Source organism: Pipra filicauda, unplaced genomic scaffold, assembly GCF_003945595.2.
Source record: "Pipra filicauda isolate LSUMZ 115617 unplaced genomic scaffold, ASM394559v2 scaffold59_size3379749_pilon, whole genome shotgun sequence".
Taxonomy (NCBI): Eukaryota; Metazoa; Chordata; class Aves; order Passeriformes; family Pipridae; genus Pipra; species Pipra filicauda.
In genome coordinates this window covers 265,128-281,851 of record NW_024104753.1, presented here as the reverse complement: position 1 = coordinate 281,851, position 16,724 = coordinate 265,128, and the positions used below count along the sequence as shown (strand labels likewise).

At 36.3% G+C, this 16,724-nt stretch overlaps 1 protein-coding gene across 1 annotated transcript; it reads right to left on the bottom strand.

Moving 5' to 3' along the window:
• Nucleotides 1–486: 486 nt before the first annotated feature.
• LOC113982128 (lipase member H-A-like) lies at nt 487–16,333 on the bottom strand. Its single transcript, XM_027710074.2, has 10 exons — nt 16,261–16,333; nt 12,873–13,249; nt 11,171–11,279; nt 10,399–10,500; nt 9,278–9,367; nt 7,541–7,708; nt 5,872–5,964; nt 4,418–4,529; nt 3,885–4,058; nt 487–574 (listed from the first exon to the last, which is right to left on the bottom strand). The coding sequence occupies exons 1-10, from the start codon at nt 16,307–16,309 to the stop codon at nt 487–489; spliced, it is 1,362 nt and encodes a 453-aa protein (XP_027565875.2). The 5' UTR covers nt 16,310–16,333.
• Between the last annotated feature and the right edge of the window lie 391 nt (nt 16,334–16,724).

Sequence of the window (16,724 nt, the reverse complement as noted above, 5' to 3'; positions counted from 1 at the left end):
ACTGAGACATTATATAATGAGAAAATGTGGATTCATTTGTCCAATGAACACAGCACAGCAAAACTGTTGTGTATTAGATCTATAGATCACATGTGCAGTATATTAAATTCACTTAGTAGACAGATAATTATGTCTCCATGTAAAAGCCATTACAAATAATAAATAATTAAATATACATAAGACAAATAATGTGCCAAGATTATACAGATAATTCATATTTAATTCAGTAGTTGCTTCACTGCTAACAAACAATGATGAACAGACCACTGTATGTTCTCCACCATGATACATTTATTTTATTCGAATAATTTCCCAAACACATACATGTCCGAACTTCTCAATTAATTTCAGCCTAATGCATATTACCAGGTAGACTTGAAAGTAAATCTAGCTTATCTCATTTTCTTTCTCATTGCAGTCTTTATCCTGAGGAAGCATCAAAATGTCACTGCTGTAAGAAAAATTAAGTTAGCAGTAGCTCTCTCTTCATGTACCCTTCTCAGAGCAAGGGATAGGTTTGAAGGTCAGTTCAGTGTTCTCCATCAGTACAAAATCATATCTGCACAGCTGCAACCTACAAAAGTAGAAAAAGAAAAAAAAATTGCACAACAAAAAAAGTTAACATTAACAGAAAAATGTTCCTGTATATGAATTACTAAACCTCCAGTGTTTACAAGCTCTCAGAGATGGTACTCAGAACAAGAAGCGTCTTCTTGTCTGAGTTTACGCTCTATTTTATGCATCCCTAGAGTAGTTTTGCCAGACTGTGAAAAACTACCATACGTCAGCTGGATGGTGCAAAGTGGCAGGAGTAAGAAGTGTATCACACAAGTCTTAAGTATGAATATGCAGCATTTCATCCATTACAGCTATTAATCTGCATCCAGAATAACTCTTTAGCACCATGGCACAAAATCTGCACAATTCCTGTTAACTCTGGGCCTGAATAATTTATTTTAAGTTCCCTAGGTAGGAAAGTGTCTCTGTTTCCATTTCACAGAGGAAAGTAGAAAACTACATCACAATATTTTCTTTTTCCCTTGCAATGACAGTATGTGTGAGAAAGTTCAGTGCAAGAGAGTCATTTGTCTTCTAAACACCTAGAAAACTCAGAACTGCATAATACTACACAAACATATAAAGAGGTCACAAAGGGAATCACGGATACACAAAGTATCACTTTTTGAGGTCAAAATAGATGCAATGCCTTTTAGGGTAGAGGCAGGTCACATTTCTGCCCTTCATGCACTGCCATAGATGAACTGTGAGAGATGGTTTGAACAAGCGACTGCTGCATCCTCTGATGGCATCTCTAAGGGCATACAAGCTATGATACTTATTTTATTTAAAATTATCTTCTCTGTTGTTCTGAACTCACAGATGTGGTTATACCACACAATACCCAACCTCAGCCTGGGATGTAGCATACAGTGAAATAGAATTTCATCCAGTCCTTTATCCACAATTCATTTTGATTTAAATTTACTGGTTTACTATTATATTATTTTTGTAGTATTATTTTTATCTAGCCACAGGGGACAAAATACCTAGACAAACCATAATAATGAATTATAGAAATAAAAGCATATGATTTCCAACATATTGTATCTCATTTGAAGTGCAATCAATCTCAGCTTGTGGTTATTGAGTACCAAGAATGCCTTATAGGAGAGCAGCCCTGAGCAAGGAGCAAAACACTAATAATGTTTTTGTTAGGTGAGGCTTTCATAATCCCTCACCCCATGTGGCTTCTCTGCTGTCTGCTAAAACACATGGGCATTACACACGCTCTTCTTAAAAAGACGTACTAATAAGGTCTTTTTTATTATCACTGTTCTTATTTTTGTTAAAAAACTCAAAGGTGTCTGGGCTAAGCATCTTTGAGACATTCACCTTCCCCATCAATTGAGTTTGAATTGACTGACAGGATCATAAGCTCTTTGGTATAGCTGACATCTGAACATGCACAAGTTAGCAAAGCTTTCTGGTTTCATGGCAGAGCAGAAATGATTTATCTCAGAATCCAGAAGAGTCTGAAAATTATATATATCTTTTAGCACTTCCAAATTCACACACCATCTGTGTGGATAGTGGATAGTCAGCCTAGCAGACAAACTAACAATTGTCAGTGATATTCCCCAAACTCCCACAGTTTGCTATTAACCCAGATCTGGGGAGACAGAGAATCCTATTGTCTTTTATCCCTGCACTTGTCCCCTGGTTTTTACCTATTACTTTCTTTAGAATAATTTAAATATTTTCAATGTAATTTCTAGTTGATCATCCTGTATTCAAGTAATTGTTGTAATTATATGAAACTAAGGTAAATACAGGTAATTATAATTACAATGAGCAATTATGTAATTATGCCAACCAATAGTGTTGTAACATCTGCATTTAAATTCCCTTCACATTCTGATTCAATGCCTTGTTTTTCATTGCTATCTAAAAGTATCTAACATGTCTATATGACTGCAGTCTGATGAGGCTCCATGTGTAGGACTTCAGTGGATCCTGTATTAAAGCATATCAAGTGCATTTTACTTTTAAACTAAAAAGGCAGACTAACAGGAATGAAAACTCAAACCCAATGAGGGCTGTTCCCTGAAAACCTTTCTTATTTGCTAGATCATTATCTGAAAACTCCCAAATGCTGACAGACTTGCATGAAATATATCTTCTGATTTATCACCATCAGGCTGAGAAGTAAAATTGAAATGTGATTTAGAACTTGGACTATCTCTCATCACCAAATGCTTTTAAATAAAATCATGCCAGTGCACTGAGAGCTTTAGACTTATGACCTTCAACAAGTTAATAAAGTCAAGTATATGTACATTCTGGGGTACTATTTTGATTACTGAGTGTTTTGTTTCTTCCTAAGTCTCTCCCATCCATCTCCTCCCCTTTCTCCATAAATATAAAACAGATTAATATAACAAGGTTTTATAACTTTTACGAAGTATCAATACCCAATTCCTACTAGATTATTATCACACACCACATCAGAAAGCCTTAAATAGTATATCTCAAGTTAACAAAATATACTGACTTAAGACTTACTTGTATTGTAATATTATTCTCACGCATTACTTATTTGATAACCATTTTTAGGTTTTTATTTTAAATTCTGACTTTCTTGAATCTTCCATTCATAAAAGCAAATTAACAACTCTCAAGTAAAGTACGCTTGCTACTCCTGGATATTTCTTACCTATTCCATGTAATATGCTATTTTCACAAGATGCAAATATAAAATTTAATTGCTAGTGCTACTGTACAAGTGACTCTGGAGGTTTAAAAAATGAACATATGGTAATATTGATGAAGTATTCTAAACAAGAAATAATTAATTCAATTACAAAAAAAAAAAAGGAGATTATTTAATTTTAAGTGTAAGCAGATATAGACTGTGTTCTGGTCTTAGAAGGTCTTTACCTTCAGCAACAAGACCAAAAAACCTGTTCCAGTCACTCAGTAACTGAAGAGTCCCATTTCATACCTGAGTGTGAAAAGCTGTGTACAGACACATGAGTAAAATCAGAAAAGTGCTTAATGGGATTTATCTTATGGAGAAGAAGTTAACCATGCAGGTGTGAGCCAGGCTGGTCCTTGAGAGCACGCTGTGAGCAGACAGCAGCAGCAGCCTGCAGTGACGAGCAGCATGTGGGACATCTCAAGTACAGGGGTGCTGTGCACTGAATGTTAATGTACAGAGCAGCTCTTCCACAGGACAAATTTGATCATCAGTAGGATGAGAAGAACATTCATGCACTTAAGAATATGCAGTTAAAAAACAATCAATACAGGGAAATGCACATTCCTGAGGATATATCCCAAGCAGCTTAGTGGATACCCAACTTTAATACATGACAAACACTTACCTTTCCGGATTATTAAGAGATTTCAGGGTCATCTGGAGAATCCTAAGCTTGTGTTTTGGGCCTATTAAAGTCTTTGTAGAAAAGGTCAAGGAAATTTTTGATATTTTTTCAATGTCTTGGTAAAATCCAGTTAGTATTTTGACTCTCTTGTATTGCTGAAATGTTGAAGCTTCACTAAAGAAAAATATTATTTCTAGTCAGATTTTTGTTAGCTGAATAATATTCATTGTTGCTAAGCATTACTATTAAGATCAGAAATCTTGCAAGATGCACCAACTTCGAGCATTCAGAACAAGGACAGCTAGAACTGGATTCAAACCAATTCCATGCAAGGACCTGGGAAAGGACCATTTCAGTATTAGAGGCATTGCCTCTTACACTGAGCCGTATTCAGGAAAAGGTGCCATGGCCAGGTGTTACCAACTTCATGATACTTTTTCAACTGACAAGTTAACAAGTTAAAAGGTTTATGAAACTCAGAAAATTAATCCTATAAAGTGAGAAAATAGTTTTAAAGACAAAGCACAACATACCTATTCATCTCTGATTCTACTGTGTTTCCAGCATAGTCTGTTATTTTAACTTTAATGAAACCTCTCCTAATGCTTTTATTCCAGGTAGTAATGTCCAGTAAGTAGTTGTACACTGCAAAAAGAAATAGAAAACCATGAAAGTCAAAAAATGACCTCAACAAGATACAGTTGTTATTATCACCCTGTTAAAAGTATCCACTGGATGATGATACTTTTAAGCTACCAGTTCAAAGAAGAATAAGAAAGCTATCGACAGAAATTAGCTTCTACCAAATGGCTACTTGGATTTCTGTATAATTAGTGTGTTATTTCCTCCAGTTCTTGCATGGACAGGATGTGCATCAGAAAGCTGTCACCCAAATTAGCATGAAGAGTTTGTGCTGCCTAAGGAAAAACCATAAAATTAAGCCCTAACTAGCACCTTCAGGTTTTGGCAAAGAGGGGATATTTGAGCTGTCAGTGTAGCAGCACTCTTGCACTACCCACAAAAGTGACATATTCAGAAAACAGCTGAGGTACATTTTCAGGGAGAGGGGAAGAACAGCATTGGCAGAAGCTTTACGTAGGGGCAAAGTGGCCGGTTAGTTGGGTGAGCTGATTAATCAACAGGTAAAAGCTGAAGGCATTTCCATGCCTTGCTTGGCAGGACAGGTCCTCCAAGCAGCCTTCCCTCAGAGAAGTCAAGCTGCCAAAACCTCTGTGTGGATTCTAGAAAAAGTCATGGGGAAGCCTGGGGAAGAGAAGAGGGATCTCGGGCGCTTTCTCACACTCCATCCCTAGATCCCCTTGCTCTGGAAGGACCACGGCCTCAGGAAAACAGACTGGGTACCTGGGTAGAAGATGATCTGCTCCACTGTGCCCTCAGAAACCTGGCCTGGCCTCCTACCGTACTTCAGTAACCATCAAAAATACTGTAACTGTGCTCCCACAGTACACACAATTAAAACTTTTTTTTTTTTTTGGCATGTTGATTTTTAACAATGTCTCCTAAAAGACCAAGCCTCACCTTGTATGAAAAGCTTGTCCTGCTCAGGCTTATTGTCTCACTTCTTTTTAAGACCTCTTGTTTATTCTATTTCCTCAGGTTACCAAATATCTAAGGTGATTCTTAGGATTTAATTAATCAATACTCTCTTTTTTCAGGCTGGTTTAGTAGAATAATTTACTTCTTGACTTTGCAGATTTTCCCTTATATTTATGCTGTTGTTACAATATTTCTCATTCTGTTCCTTGTGCCTCCTTCTATGTCTGATAATATTTCTCCCCCTCTTTTCTCTCTTCTACCACCCCCACCCCAGAATATTTCTTTTCCTTCAGCAATGTTTTTTTACACCATTTTATGAAGAGGCTAACACTGACTTTCTACTTCTAACACACTTTCACTCCAGATCACCTAACAAACAACAGGCATAACTTTTTGTAAAGAGTCTTTATGTGTGTATTCAGTCACTCACTGCAGAATGGATCTTGGTCCGAGGTATCAAAATAAGCTTTTGTTGGTGAATTATTTGCTATCAACCATTTTTTCCATCTATCAGCATGATAACCTGAAATCCAAAGTTTAAATATTTCATTTCAGACATTCAGCAAAATCATGATACACATGTAATTACACAAGAGAATCTCACCCAAAGTGAAAAATTTGGCTTCAGTTTTCTTATATATTCTCTGAGAAAGAAAATTGACCTGGAAAATATGGGAATCGTCGGAGTATAACAGAATGTATTATGCAAGTATTTAATTCCTCTAATATAGGAGTATCACCAAAATTGTCATTTTGTAACAGTTATCTATTTATTCTAGAGTACTAATTCCAAAAAATAGTGCTTACAGAGCACTATTATAAAAACAAATCCAAAAAAAGTAGTGCACATATTTGCAGAGAACAGATACAGAACAGCTTTTCCTTCTCTTTGGAATCATGAAGTAAATATTTTTAAACTGTTAAGTCTATAACTGTAGATATTATTTAATAAAATGTTATGTAGACTGTAAACCTCCTAAGCTTATGGATTTAATGTAGAAAGAATTTTACACAACTCTACAGTTATTGTGTTTGGGGCTTGATAACAGTCCTTGTTTCTAGAATGGATGATCGTGTTCTCTCCCTCTTGATTTCTCTACTGGAGAAAGGACTGGACAAGGAGAGCTAGTTCCAGGCTGCAGAGCTGCCACTGCATGGCAGCAAGCAGGAAAGATTTCAATAGAAGGCTGCTGCTTCTCCTCTCAGTTCCCAGATTCGGCTGCCTGCCATTTCTCCATAGTTTTTTTACAGTGGTCAAAAAAAAAAAAAACAACCAAACACAAATTTGGCAGCTGACTGGTGAAATATTTCTCCACCTCTAGCTTGGGTATTCTGTGTAAGTGCATCAGGCATGGCTGATAACCATGCTGGGAAAGTCCTGGAGTCTTTCTGCCCTACTATAAGGTCCTGTTATGGTTGGGTTTTATTATGAAATAATATATAGATCTATTTATGTTTCTTCTTTGAACCTGATCTAACTAAGGTAGGGTGCACATTCTAGTGTAAGCATGTTAAAAAAGACAAAGTACAAATTGAAAGTTAACTTCTAATTAAGTATTTTTGAAATTTCATTCTTAAGAAAACCCTGCCAACTAGAAAATGCTCACACTATTGTAGACTAGATCTTTTCAAACTGTCCCCAGATCCTCTCTAAGAGCAATAAAACCCCAAACAACTAAACCCCTTCCAAATTAAAACTTGATTCCAAAAGAAGAGTCACAGGATCTCTAAGGTTGCTATAAACATTATTATTCTTAAATAAAACCCACAAGTACTCTAGGGATGATAACACACTTTGGAAGCCTGAAGTGATGAACTAAGTAGAAGCAATCCCTCTGTAGAGAGGGAGAAACACTCTGAACCCATTTCAGGTTGGAAAGCAAAATGATCAAAGATTAGGAACATTCAGCACCTGTGCCTAACAGACATAACTATAAAGTAGACAAAGCCATGAACTTTAAACTACTTTAGCTGTTGGCAGCTCTGGACATGATCAGGCTCTACATGATCCTACAGATCACTGGAATAACCCCAGGAAGAGCAAGTCTGGATTTCCCAAAAAATCTCACCCAGCCCAGAGCAGATATTGTAACACTTACCCAGTACTGGACAGGACATCGGCTGGAAAGCATTGCAATCAACACATTTTCCTCTCTTGTAATCCAAGTAAGATTTACAAGGATATGTTATTATGTCACACTTTCTTTTCAAAGATGATAAGAAGAGGAAAACAGCTCTTTGATGGTCACACTTAAAATACTGAATTCCTTTAGGAAAGAAAAAAAAAGAGAAAAGAATATGTAATCATTTTTATTAATAAAAAAAAGTGTTGGAAAAGTAGAATCATAGAATGGTTTGTGTTGGAAGGGACCTTAAAAATCCCCTTGTTCCAACCTCCCTGCCTTGGGCAGGGACACCTTCCACTAGTTTAGGTTGCTCCGAGCCCCATCCAACCTGGCCTTGAACACTTGCAGGGATGGGGCATCTGCAACTTCTCTGGCCAACCTGTGCCAGTGCTTTACCAGCCTCTGAGTGAAGAATTTCTTCCTAATATCTAATCTAAACCTTTCCTGTTTCAGTTTGAAACCATTGCCCCTTGTCCCGACACTAGCGCAGCTTGTGAGATCTACTGGAACCTGGCCAGTTCCTGAAAGGTCTCTCTTAGCTGTTATCTGGGTTTCTCTGACTCCAGCAATTCCCTGCTCAGCCTGACTGGTGCTCAGCTCACCAGAATCTGCTGTAGCCACTGCTGCTGTTGCCACTCACCTCTCCTACTTAAGCAATCCCCTTTCCCAAAGTCATTCTTAATTAGCCCTGCTTTTTATTCCCTGGTTAGTTGAACACCAAGTGTATAGAGGGGATGCACACACGCAAGAAAAAAAAAAACTAGGGACTATTTTGAATATTATAGACACATTAAAAGCTACAGGGTTTTATTTGTAAGAAATAGTCTGCTAAATCCTATCAAACTTACAGAGTTTTTTGTCATAAAGCACGAGTCTGAGTTAAAATTTGCCTTGTTGCATTCAGTGTGGGCAGTTTTGGCACAAAAATTACCATGAGGAACACTTGAGGGATTCTTCTCTCTAGTTGTCTGGGGTAATAAATTCCTTCCTCTCCTAACAAAACAAACTATACAGATGAAGATGATGCTGAGTTTTAAGGGATTCTCCTGTGCTCACAGACACACAAGGGGAAGCCCTGTGCCTTTGCAGCCAGTTTAATTGGTAGCAGCACTGTGCAGATCAGCAATAAGAAACACATACAGAAACAAACGTATCCAAAAAGAGTAAACAAAAATGATGGGCAGCAACCTTGCCTAAGATTTATGGAGCTTGAAATGAGCAAAATTCTGCAGCAAAAGATCTTTTCTTAAAGCGCTTTCCATCTGAGAGCCTAAAGGACCTGTCCAAAGCCTTGTTCATCACTGCCCACCAGCAGGAACCTAAGACAGAGTGAAGACTTGGAAACCTTCCCTTCCATGTCATATGCAAGTGATCCAGACCAAACCACTTGGATACAAACATGTTCACCCATGCCTAGTCATATATAACCACGGAAAAATAATGATCACGACACGCAGATTGTGTATATAATATAATAACATAATTCCACCATACCAACATTAATGATATGGTGGAATATGTATGCCCATATTTCAAAAACCAATGTAAAATGTCTTTGTTATTTCTCATTTGCTGAGTTGGGATGAAAGGAAAGAGTACAATTGTTTCAGCTCCCCTATTCCCAATATGTGCAGTGTACATTCAACTCAATTTAACCTTTTTTGATCTGACCTCAAGCGCTTCTTGTTAATTAAACACATTTTTACTTACCACTGAAAACTGTTTTTGGACAACCAGGCTGATCCATTCCTCCATTTGCGTAGAAATCAATGGTTCCTAAAGGTTTCTTGAAACCTAGTGCTAAAGTAAGAACATCATGAATCAGAAAACCATAAACAGAATTATGAAGTCAATTAATTATCATAACATTCACTACAAAATAACATGGAGGTCTTAAAGAAAACTTTTGTGATTATACCATTCTTTATTTCTGTAAATCAAAGTCATATTATGAGTTAAATCTGAGGAGTCTTTTCTTTTTAAGAAAAATTATACATAAGAAAAATGCTATACACAAATGTATACAAATTTGTGTAAGATTCCTACTGCCACAAAAGAGAAAGAACAGAAGCAGTTATAGCTGAGACATTATTTACACAAACAAATTTATGAAATTCATGTTCTCTCCAGCAACCAAAATTCTTTCACAATGAAATTTTCATTAGAGTAAGATTTTCCATTTTTGGCATATTGTACTCCAAAGTACACTAATATAAGCAGTATATCAGAGTAGAAAAATCTGTCTGTGTCCTATAAAAGTAAGCAAGATTCCATGAGTAAGATTTAATTCAATCTGACCTACCTTCCTTTTTACCATACATTATCCTTATTCACGAAATCGGAACATTACAAAAATTGGTGTTTTGCAGCTTCACATATAAATTTGTGTAGTAAAATGCTTAATTTTTAATATTATTAAAGAAACTGATGTGAAACCATGCAAATAATGCAACAAGTGTGGTAGGTTTTAAAGGTTTACTTATGGTTTTGAGGAAAAAATTAAACCAGATTAAAGCACGGATAAAGCAGACTTTACAATGTTCTTCATCTTAACCTTACAGTAACATGATTTAGAATTTTAAGCAGTGACTCTGTAGCATACTGACGTGATACAGCTGAGACTGGCTGTCTCAGAAGTGATTAATTCAGTGACAATCACGTGCTTACAGCCTCTGTGTTCACACACATTAGAACAGCAAAGGAATGTTACCGATAACACAAAATACACTTCTGCAGCACTTTTTGGCTGTTATTGAAAAAGCTTATCCCTTCTCTTTTGCTTTCCTGCCTTTCCTCAAGCTGAAAAAGGAAAGTTAAGGCTGTGTCATTACCATCAGTATCTGAATGAATTACATCAACAAACTGTGCATCAGTACGATCCAATCTCCCCTCTGGCGGCTCGTGAGTGAATGAAGGGCCCGCTGGATCAAGACCTAAATGAAAACAGCACTAACATTATAAATTCTGGCCTCTGTTCCTGTACAGATATATAAAATACTAACATTTGAGCATTATTTATCAATGACTTAATTTTCCTGGCATGAAAACGAAAATAAAACCCAGCACAATTCTTCTGTTCAATTTGCTAAGCAAAGCAAAGGTTTCTATGACAAGACTGATCAACCCATATCTTGATTTCTCTCTCTTCCTAATTAGTTGTGCTCATCTCCCATTTTATCCAGATTAGTATAAGCCAACAGCATGAGGAATCAAATCAGGACAATTAATTTTGTCATTTTCCCCAGGAAATACCATACCTATTATGCACTTCATAAAAATGAAATGCACTATATAACTGCTCTCACCACCAGAATACAACTATTCAGAAACTCACATAGTATAGCATTTAAGTGTCATTTAGATGCAGCACTCAATTTTCATTTGAGAGACTAAACAGATTGGAAAATTTAACCTGTAATTTATGTCCTGAAGGCAGACTTCCACAATTTCTTGAACTTCTACCAGGGATACTTTTTTCCTCATGTATGTTAATAAATAGTCAGTTCTAATTTGTCAATATTTCAGTGCTAGCATCTATGTGATTGGCAGCTATGGCAATATAAGATACAATAGAATATGTGTATTAGGATTAAAAAAACTTACCTGTAATTCTCCCAAGTTTGCCATTATACTTCTGGCCAACAAAACCAGCCACATGAGCCCCAAGACTGACTCCAATCATATATATAGAGTCAAGAGAAGCTCCATGTACCTATCATGGGAAAAAAACACCAAAGCCACAATCACACACAGAGTTAACTGAAAAGAAATCAGTAGACTGATTTAGTTTTCACTTTTTGTCGCTACTCTCAGTTATATTTCTAACTTTCTAACAGTAAAAAAAAAGTGGAAATTACAAAGTTCTTTTCAGTATGCAATGCTGTATTAGTTAAAGTGTAGTAATTGTGAAATTCTTTAACTAGTAAAATGTAAAAAGGAAGCTTGAGTCACATTTCTCCTGAAATGTCACACTAGTTAAAAGGGGAGCAGGGGAGGGAAGAGGAAGACATTTATCAGATTTAAGAAAGATGAACCAAAACTATGAACTAGGTAAAAAAACCTTCCCCTACTTTATCCTTCCAATAAAATAAACTACAAACATAATACCATTAACAAATACTTACACCACACAGCTGCTGAATGATAGTGCCACACACACCTGCTGGGAAGCCTTAAAATGCCCGTTCTACAAACCAGGCAGTATTAAAAAAAAACAAAACAACAAACAAATCAAAACCTACTGAAGAATTCTGAAACAATATCATCAGACCTGTTGGAATCCCTGTAAAATGATGGGATGACACACAGCATCTGACATAGTAATATGTCTCAAAATGAATTAAGAAAGGCCTCCCAATAGCTTGTAAGTGTGAAAGTCATGACGACTTGCACATGCTGTCATTGTTTTGCCTGGCAAATCTACAAACAGCAACTAACCAAATAGTTGTATCAAGAAGTTTGCAAAACACACCTTTTTAACCAACTCTGAATTGGATACTGTTCTTATAGTCCTTTTTTTTTTTTTAATTCCATATCAATAAATTTACTGACATAATTACAAATTGTTATCACTCTATCTAGCTCCAGAGGACAGATTCTGATAGGTTTTCTCTTCTTTCACCTCAGCCTTTCTCAAAATGTTAGGGTTTTTTACTCAAATTCCACGTGAATCTTTTCTTATTGCACAGCAATGAAAATTTCTGAGAACGGCTGAGAAAAGAAGTGGTGAGAATGGAAGAAAGCAAGTGATAAACAGCACAAACAAGATGATAATGTTTTATTCATTTGATCAAGCAAAAAATCAAAAGCCCAGTTAAGACCACTGGCATCAACTATTGTTTTCAGCAACTCCCTCTAAAGTCAAAAGTTTATATAATTTTAGAATTAATATTTCTACCTCTGTTAATGTTTTCTTTTTCATTTAAATGAAATTTAATTATATTAGATTAATAGTAACAAGACTAGTGCAAAGCCTTTGTAAAATTTGAATGCTGCATATTATTTGAATAGTTCTCCCTTCACCTCCCCACTGGTGCATTCACTCTCTCTAGAAGGCCTAAAATTTACAACTGGCTAAAGAAATCAGATGCACTCTCAGACACACTTCAATGAAAGAGAAATAAAAACTCAGGTGAAGTTAGAGATATGCAGGAATAACTGCATGTAAGTTCAGTAAATATTTCTATAAAGAAATGTCATTTGATATTGTTTACTGGATTTCTTTTTAGACATACTTTAAATATCCATTCTCACCTAAACTACTCTCTTGAAACTTATTCAGAATAGATGCAACGCTCTGCCTTACCAGCATCTGGTCAACATAGTTCTTCAGTATTTCTGCAACTTTTCTGCAGTTTTCAACTGCAGTCAGGTAATTCACAGTTGTAGCACCACGATTCCAGTCAACTATAATGAGATTAATATCCTCTGAAGACAGTAAAAGCTCTTTCATGTCACCTAGCCATGCTGGAGGAGACCCGGTCGGTCTGAAGCCATGAATAACAAAGACAGTTTTCTTGGCTGTATTAAGGTACTCAGATGCAGTAACATTGTGCTCAATGAGTCTCTCAGAACAGTCTGGATTGTCCGTGGTGTACAGGAGTAGCTGCACTCGGAGTTCCGTTCCAGACAAAGCATTGCCTATATTAAGATCTGTAAATTCAGGACATTTTTTCTCCTCATCTGAAAAAGATGGAAATGTTATAGTCATTTGATGAGTTAGAACAGCTGAAATGCCATCTCTTCACTTCTCTTTTCATATTTTTCTGCTGAAAGTGGAGAATTTCCATTTTCTGCACTCCGGACGTTTGGAAGGAGGTGACAAAAAGTTCACTGGACAACAAGGAGCCACAATTTAACTAATGACTCTGCAGATACCACTATGCTCCTCTCAACCCTTCAAATACAAAATTATTTCAATTATTCCTGAACAATATATTTTCTCCATATAGATACAAATTAGCAGTCAGTGTTGATAAGATCATTTACTTCACCATCAAATTTAGGTTCTCAGAATTTTTTCACAACGAGTGTGTTGTATAAACAGGAAGACTGGTGTGGTTATTTCTTCCTCTTTGGGCCAGAGTGGCAGAGCTGCCAACCTTTAGACCTTAATTGTTTGACCCATCAATAAGAAACAGCTACCTGACAACATGGGGATGAACCAGAACCCTTTCCTAGTTTTGGATCGCTATAAAGGCACCATTACCAAGAAACAAGAAACAAGAAAAGAAGAAACAAATGATCTTGTTCTGAGTTTGAAAAAATAAGACTCTAAGGTCAGTGTACATAATGGCACAAGCCAAACTGCAGTATTTAGCTTTTCTGTCTGTACTCAGGGTGTACAAGCTTAAGCTGTAGATCAGTCTACACGCAGATGAAGATTTTCAAGAAAGTCTAAAAAGACTTAATTTTTCCTCTGTCTGGTGATCAACAACAAAAGTTAACCCTTTACAAATTATCCTTTGACTGCTGAGGTCACATTGTGTGGATAAACCAACTTCAGATCTTGGCACAACACCGACTCCTGTCACAGTTCTTCTCTACGGCCTCCTCATCTTCACTGTGGTGTCACCTGGTTTTTGGCCAAAGAAATTTGGGCCAATCTCTTGGCTTTGAGTGGGCTATGTTACTTTACACAAAGCTTTTGTCCATCCGATTCTTGATGGCACCTTTCCCAATTCTTCTGTCATTAAAATACTCCTGAAATAAGTCAACTTAAAAGCAAAAGTCAGAAGAGAAATAGTACCTACTCAGTTCCTTAAAAAATAATTTAAAAAGTAACCTGAATTTCTCAGAATTTTTGAGTCACAAGTTCTAGCTCTTCTCCTTTTCCCAGCTCTTCTCCTTTTCCCAGCAAGCACATAGCAGGCAGAACAAAATCCACCACATCTGAGAAGGACAGTGAGCCTGCACCAGTCTATAAAGCCGTGAAGGGCAAGTGCAGGTGGCTTACAAGGTATCTGAAAAATGTGTTCAGTACTACACTAATACACTAATTTAGGGAACTAGACCAATCACCTCTAATGTCAAGCCATGTATCTACAATGACTAGATTGGTCACCTCTGGACTGGACATCACAAAACCAGAGCAGACCTGAAGTTACAGAGTGTTAAAAATAGCCTCAAACTGCCTACCTCAAATCAACCAAACAAAAGTTTCATGCCTATCATCACCTTATGACAATAAGTGCAATTATTAGGTGTGAGAAAAGGTGCAATTACTTATATTTCAAAATAAATATTACTGTTCTCCTCATTTAGACACTAAAAAATTTAGGTAACTTTTACTGAAATTACTGGACAGGTTATTAACTAACTAGTGATACAGGAAGCCAATTAATTTCATTGCTTGAACTTATCCAAAAGATGTTTGGAAACTGAGGGCTGTTCAGCTGCAGTGGCCTTGAATTTCATGGAAAAAATAATCAAGAACCTGGTAAAATGTCATACATGTGACATGATATGAGATGTTAATACAATGTGTCACATTTGATCTCTAGTTTTCATATAATTATATATGATAATGAAACTGAAATATAAATTCTGCTACCCTAATGTCATCTACAAAGCTAAAATAAAAACCAATCACTTGATTATAGTTTTGCTACTTGGATTCAAAGGTAAAACATGAAACTCTTTCAATTTTGCCTAGTGTTGTCCTTAAATAAATGTTTAATCACTGATCCTTATAATTTATCCCTTTGTATCTAATGTATAAAAGATTCATGCTAAGATATTGTTCTATATCCATATAAATATTTTGATTTTTTTATCATTTGGTTGGTAGAAATAAAAATTACTTCTTCTAAAGCCAGTGAAATGACAGTGAGATAAACTAGACACAGTCTGGTCCACAGGAGTGAGAAATCTATCACAAGGAAATTATTTTAACTGACAAAACCTATTTACTAGCTGGCAAAAGTCACAGGGAAGAAATTTATTTACTTATGGTGGAGAAATGACAGAAGTTATTTGAAAAGTAAATAGAAAAAAAAGAAAAGATGGTATCTTTACCGTGGAATTAGATAAGTACTAGATTTACATATTTAGCATTTTGAATTTTTAGCGGGGAGTCATTGGGGAAGGCTTTTCAAACTCTTATTCCTGGAAGGAATACCCAGGTGCTCTTTGAGAACACTTGTTGGAGTAGTCACTGTATCTGTACACTCAGAACATCCACGCAGGCACTGGGCTGTCACACATGCAGTTTAAGTTAATAGATAATTTTAATATTCCTGCGTACTATTGTAAGCAATTTAAGTATCTTCTGTGGTTGAAAAGGGGAAAATCTCAAGTGTCCACTGTCTTTTATGTAACTAAATTTTGCTATTTAAAAGCATAACACATAACTTGAACACCTGTTCACCTGTCAAACCAACAACAAACAATTAACTCACATTAGTATATTAAGACTGTTTCTGCTTTGTACAAAGTGCACATACCTGACTGTGTCACTGGGCAAAGTACAGCCAGAGATAAAGTATTGGGCTTTGCCTTTGTTCTATTTACTTTAAAATGAAAACCTACTTCTCAGTTTCAAAGTGATTGAATTTTCTTTACTAATCATCTGCTCCACTAGGCATAATTTGAAAGGTTTAGTCTTAGTCTTTTGGCCAATTTAAATCAAGGAAGATTAATTTTTTTTAATGTTTGATTAAAGCCAAGATTGCAAATAAGCTAATGGTTCTTACCTGATTTCACCCAGTATATCAAACAGATGAAGAAACACAGTTTCAGCATGTGGAAATGGAGAAAAGCAATATGTAATATCCACAGACAAGTGGCAAACTGAGTGTTTCCTCACGCTAGATTTCTAACACAACTGCATGACACTAATGAAGTGAAGAAAGTAAAGCTGTTGTCAAGCTTCTGCAATTCATGACTCCTCCTATTGAATGACTTCAGTAGGTAGGGTGGTTTCCTTAAGGGTTGTGACTGATTTTTAATCTATTTCCCTCTCTGGCTATCAGCAGATTTACATGTAAGCAACCAACATTATATATTACTGACATGCATGGAATTTAGGAAATAGAGTAACCAGTGGTGCATCACATTAGAGACCCACTGTGTCTCTTTTTTTAAGCGTGTCACTGAACTGCAGTCAGGGGCACTGAGACGGGCAAAAGGAACTTAGAACAAAAAGTCATTCTGGTAA

Excerpts from the sequence above, each read along its gene's own strand:
- LOC113982128 (XM_027710074.2), bottom strand. The coding sequence starts at position 16,309 with ATGCTGAAACTGTGTTTCTTCATCTGTTTGATATACTGGGTGAAATCA. Across the intron at positions 13,250-16,260 it reads GATATACTGGGTGAAATCAG|ATGAGGAGAAAAAATGTCCT; the intron begins GTAAGAACCATT and ends CATCTTTTTCAG. Across the intron at positions 575-3,884 it reads TCTCTTAATAATCCGGAAAG|GTTGCAGCTGTGCAGATATG; the intron begins GTAAGTGTTTGT and ends CTACTTTTGTAG.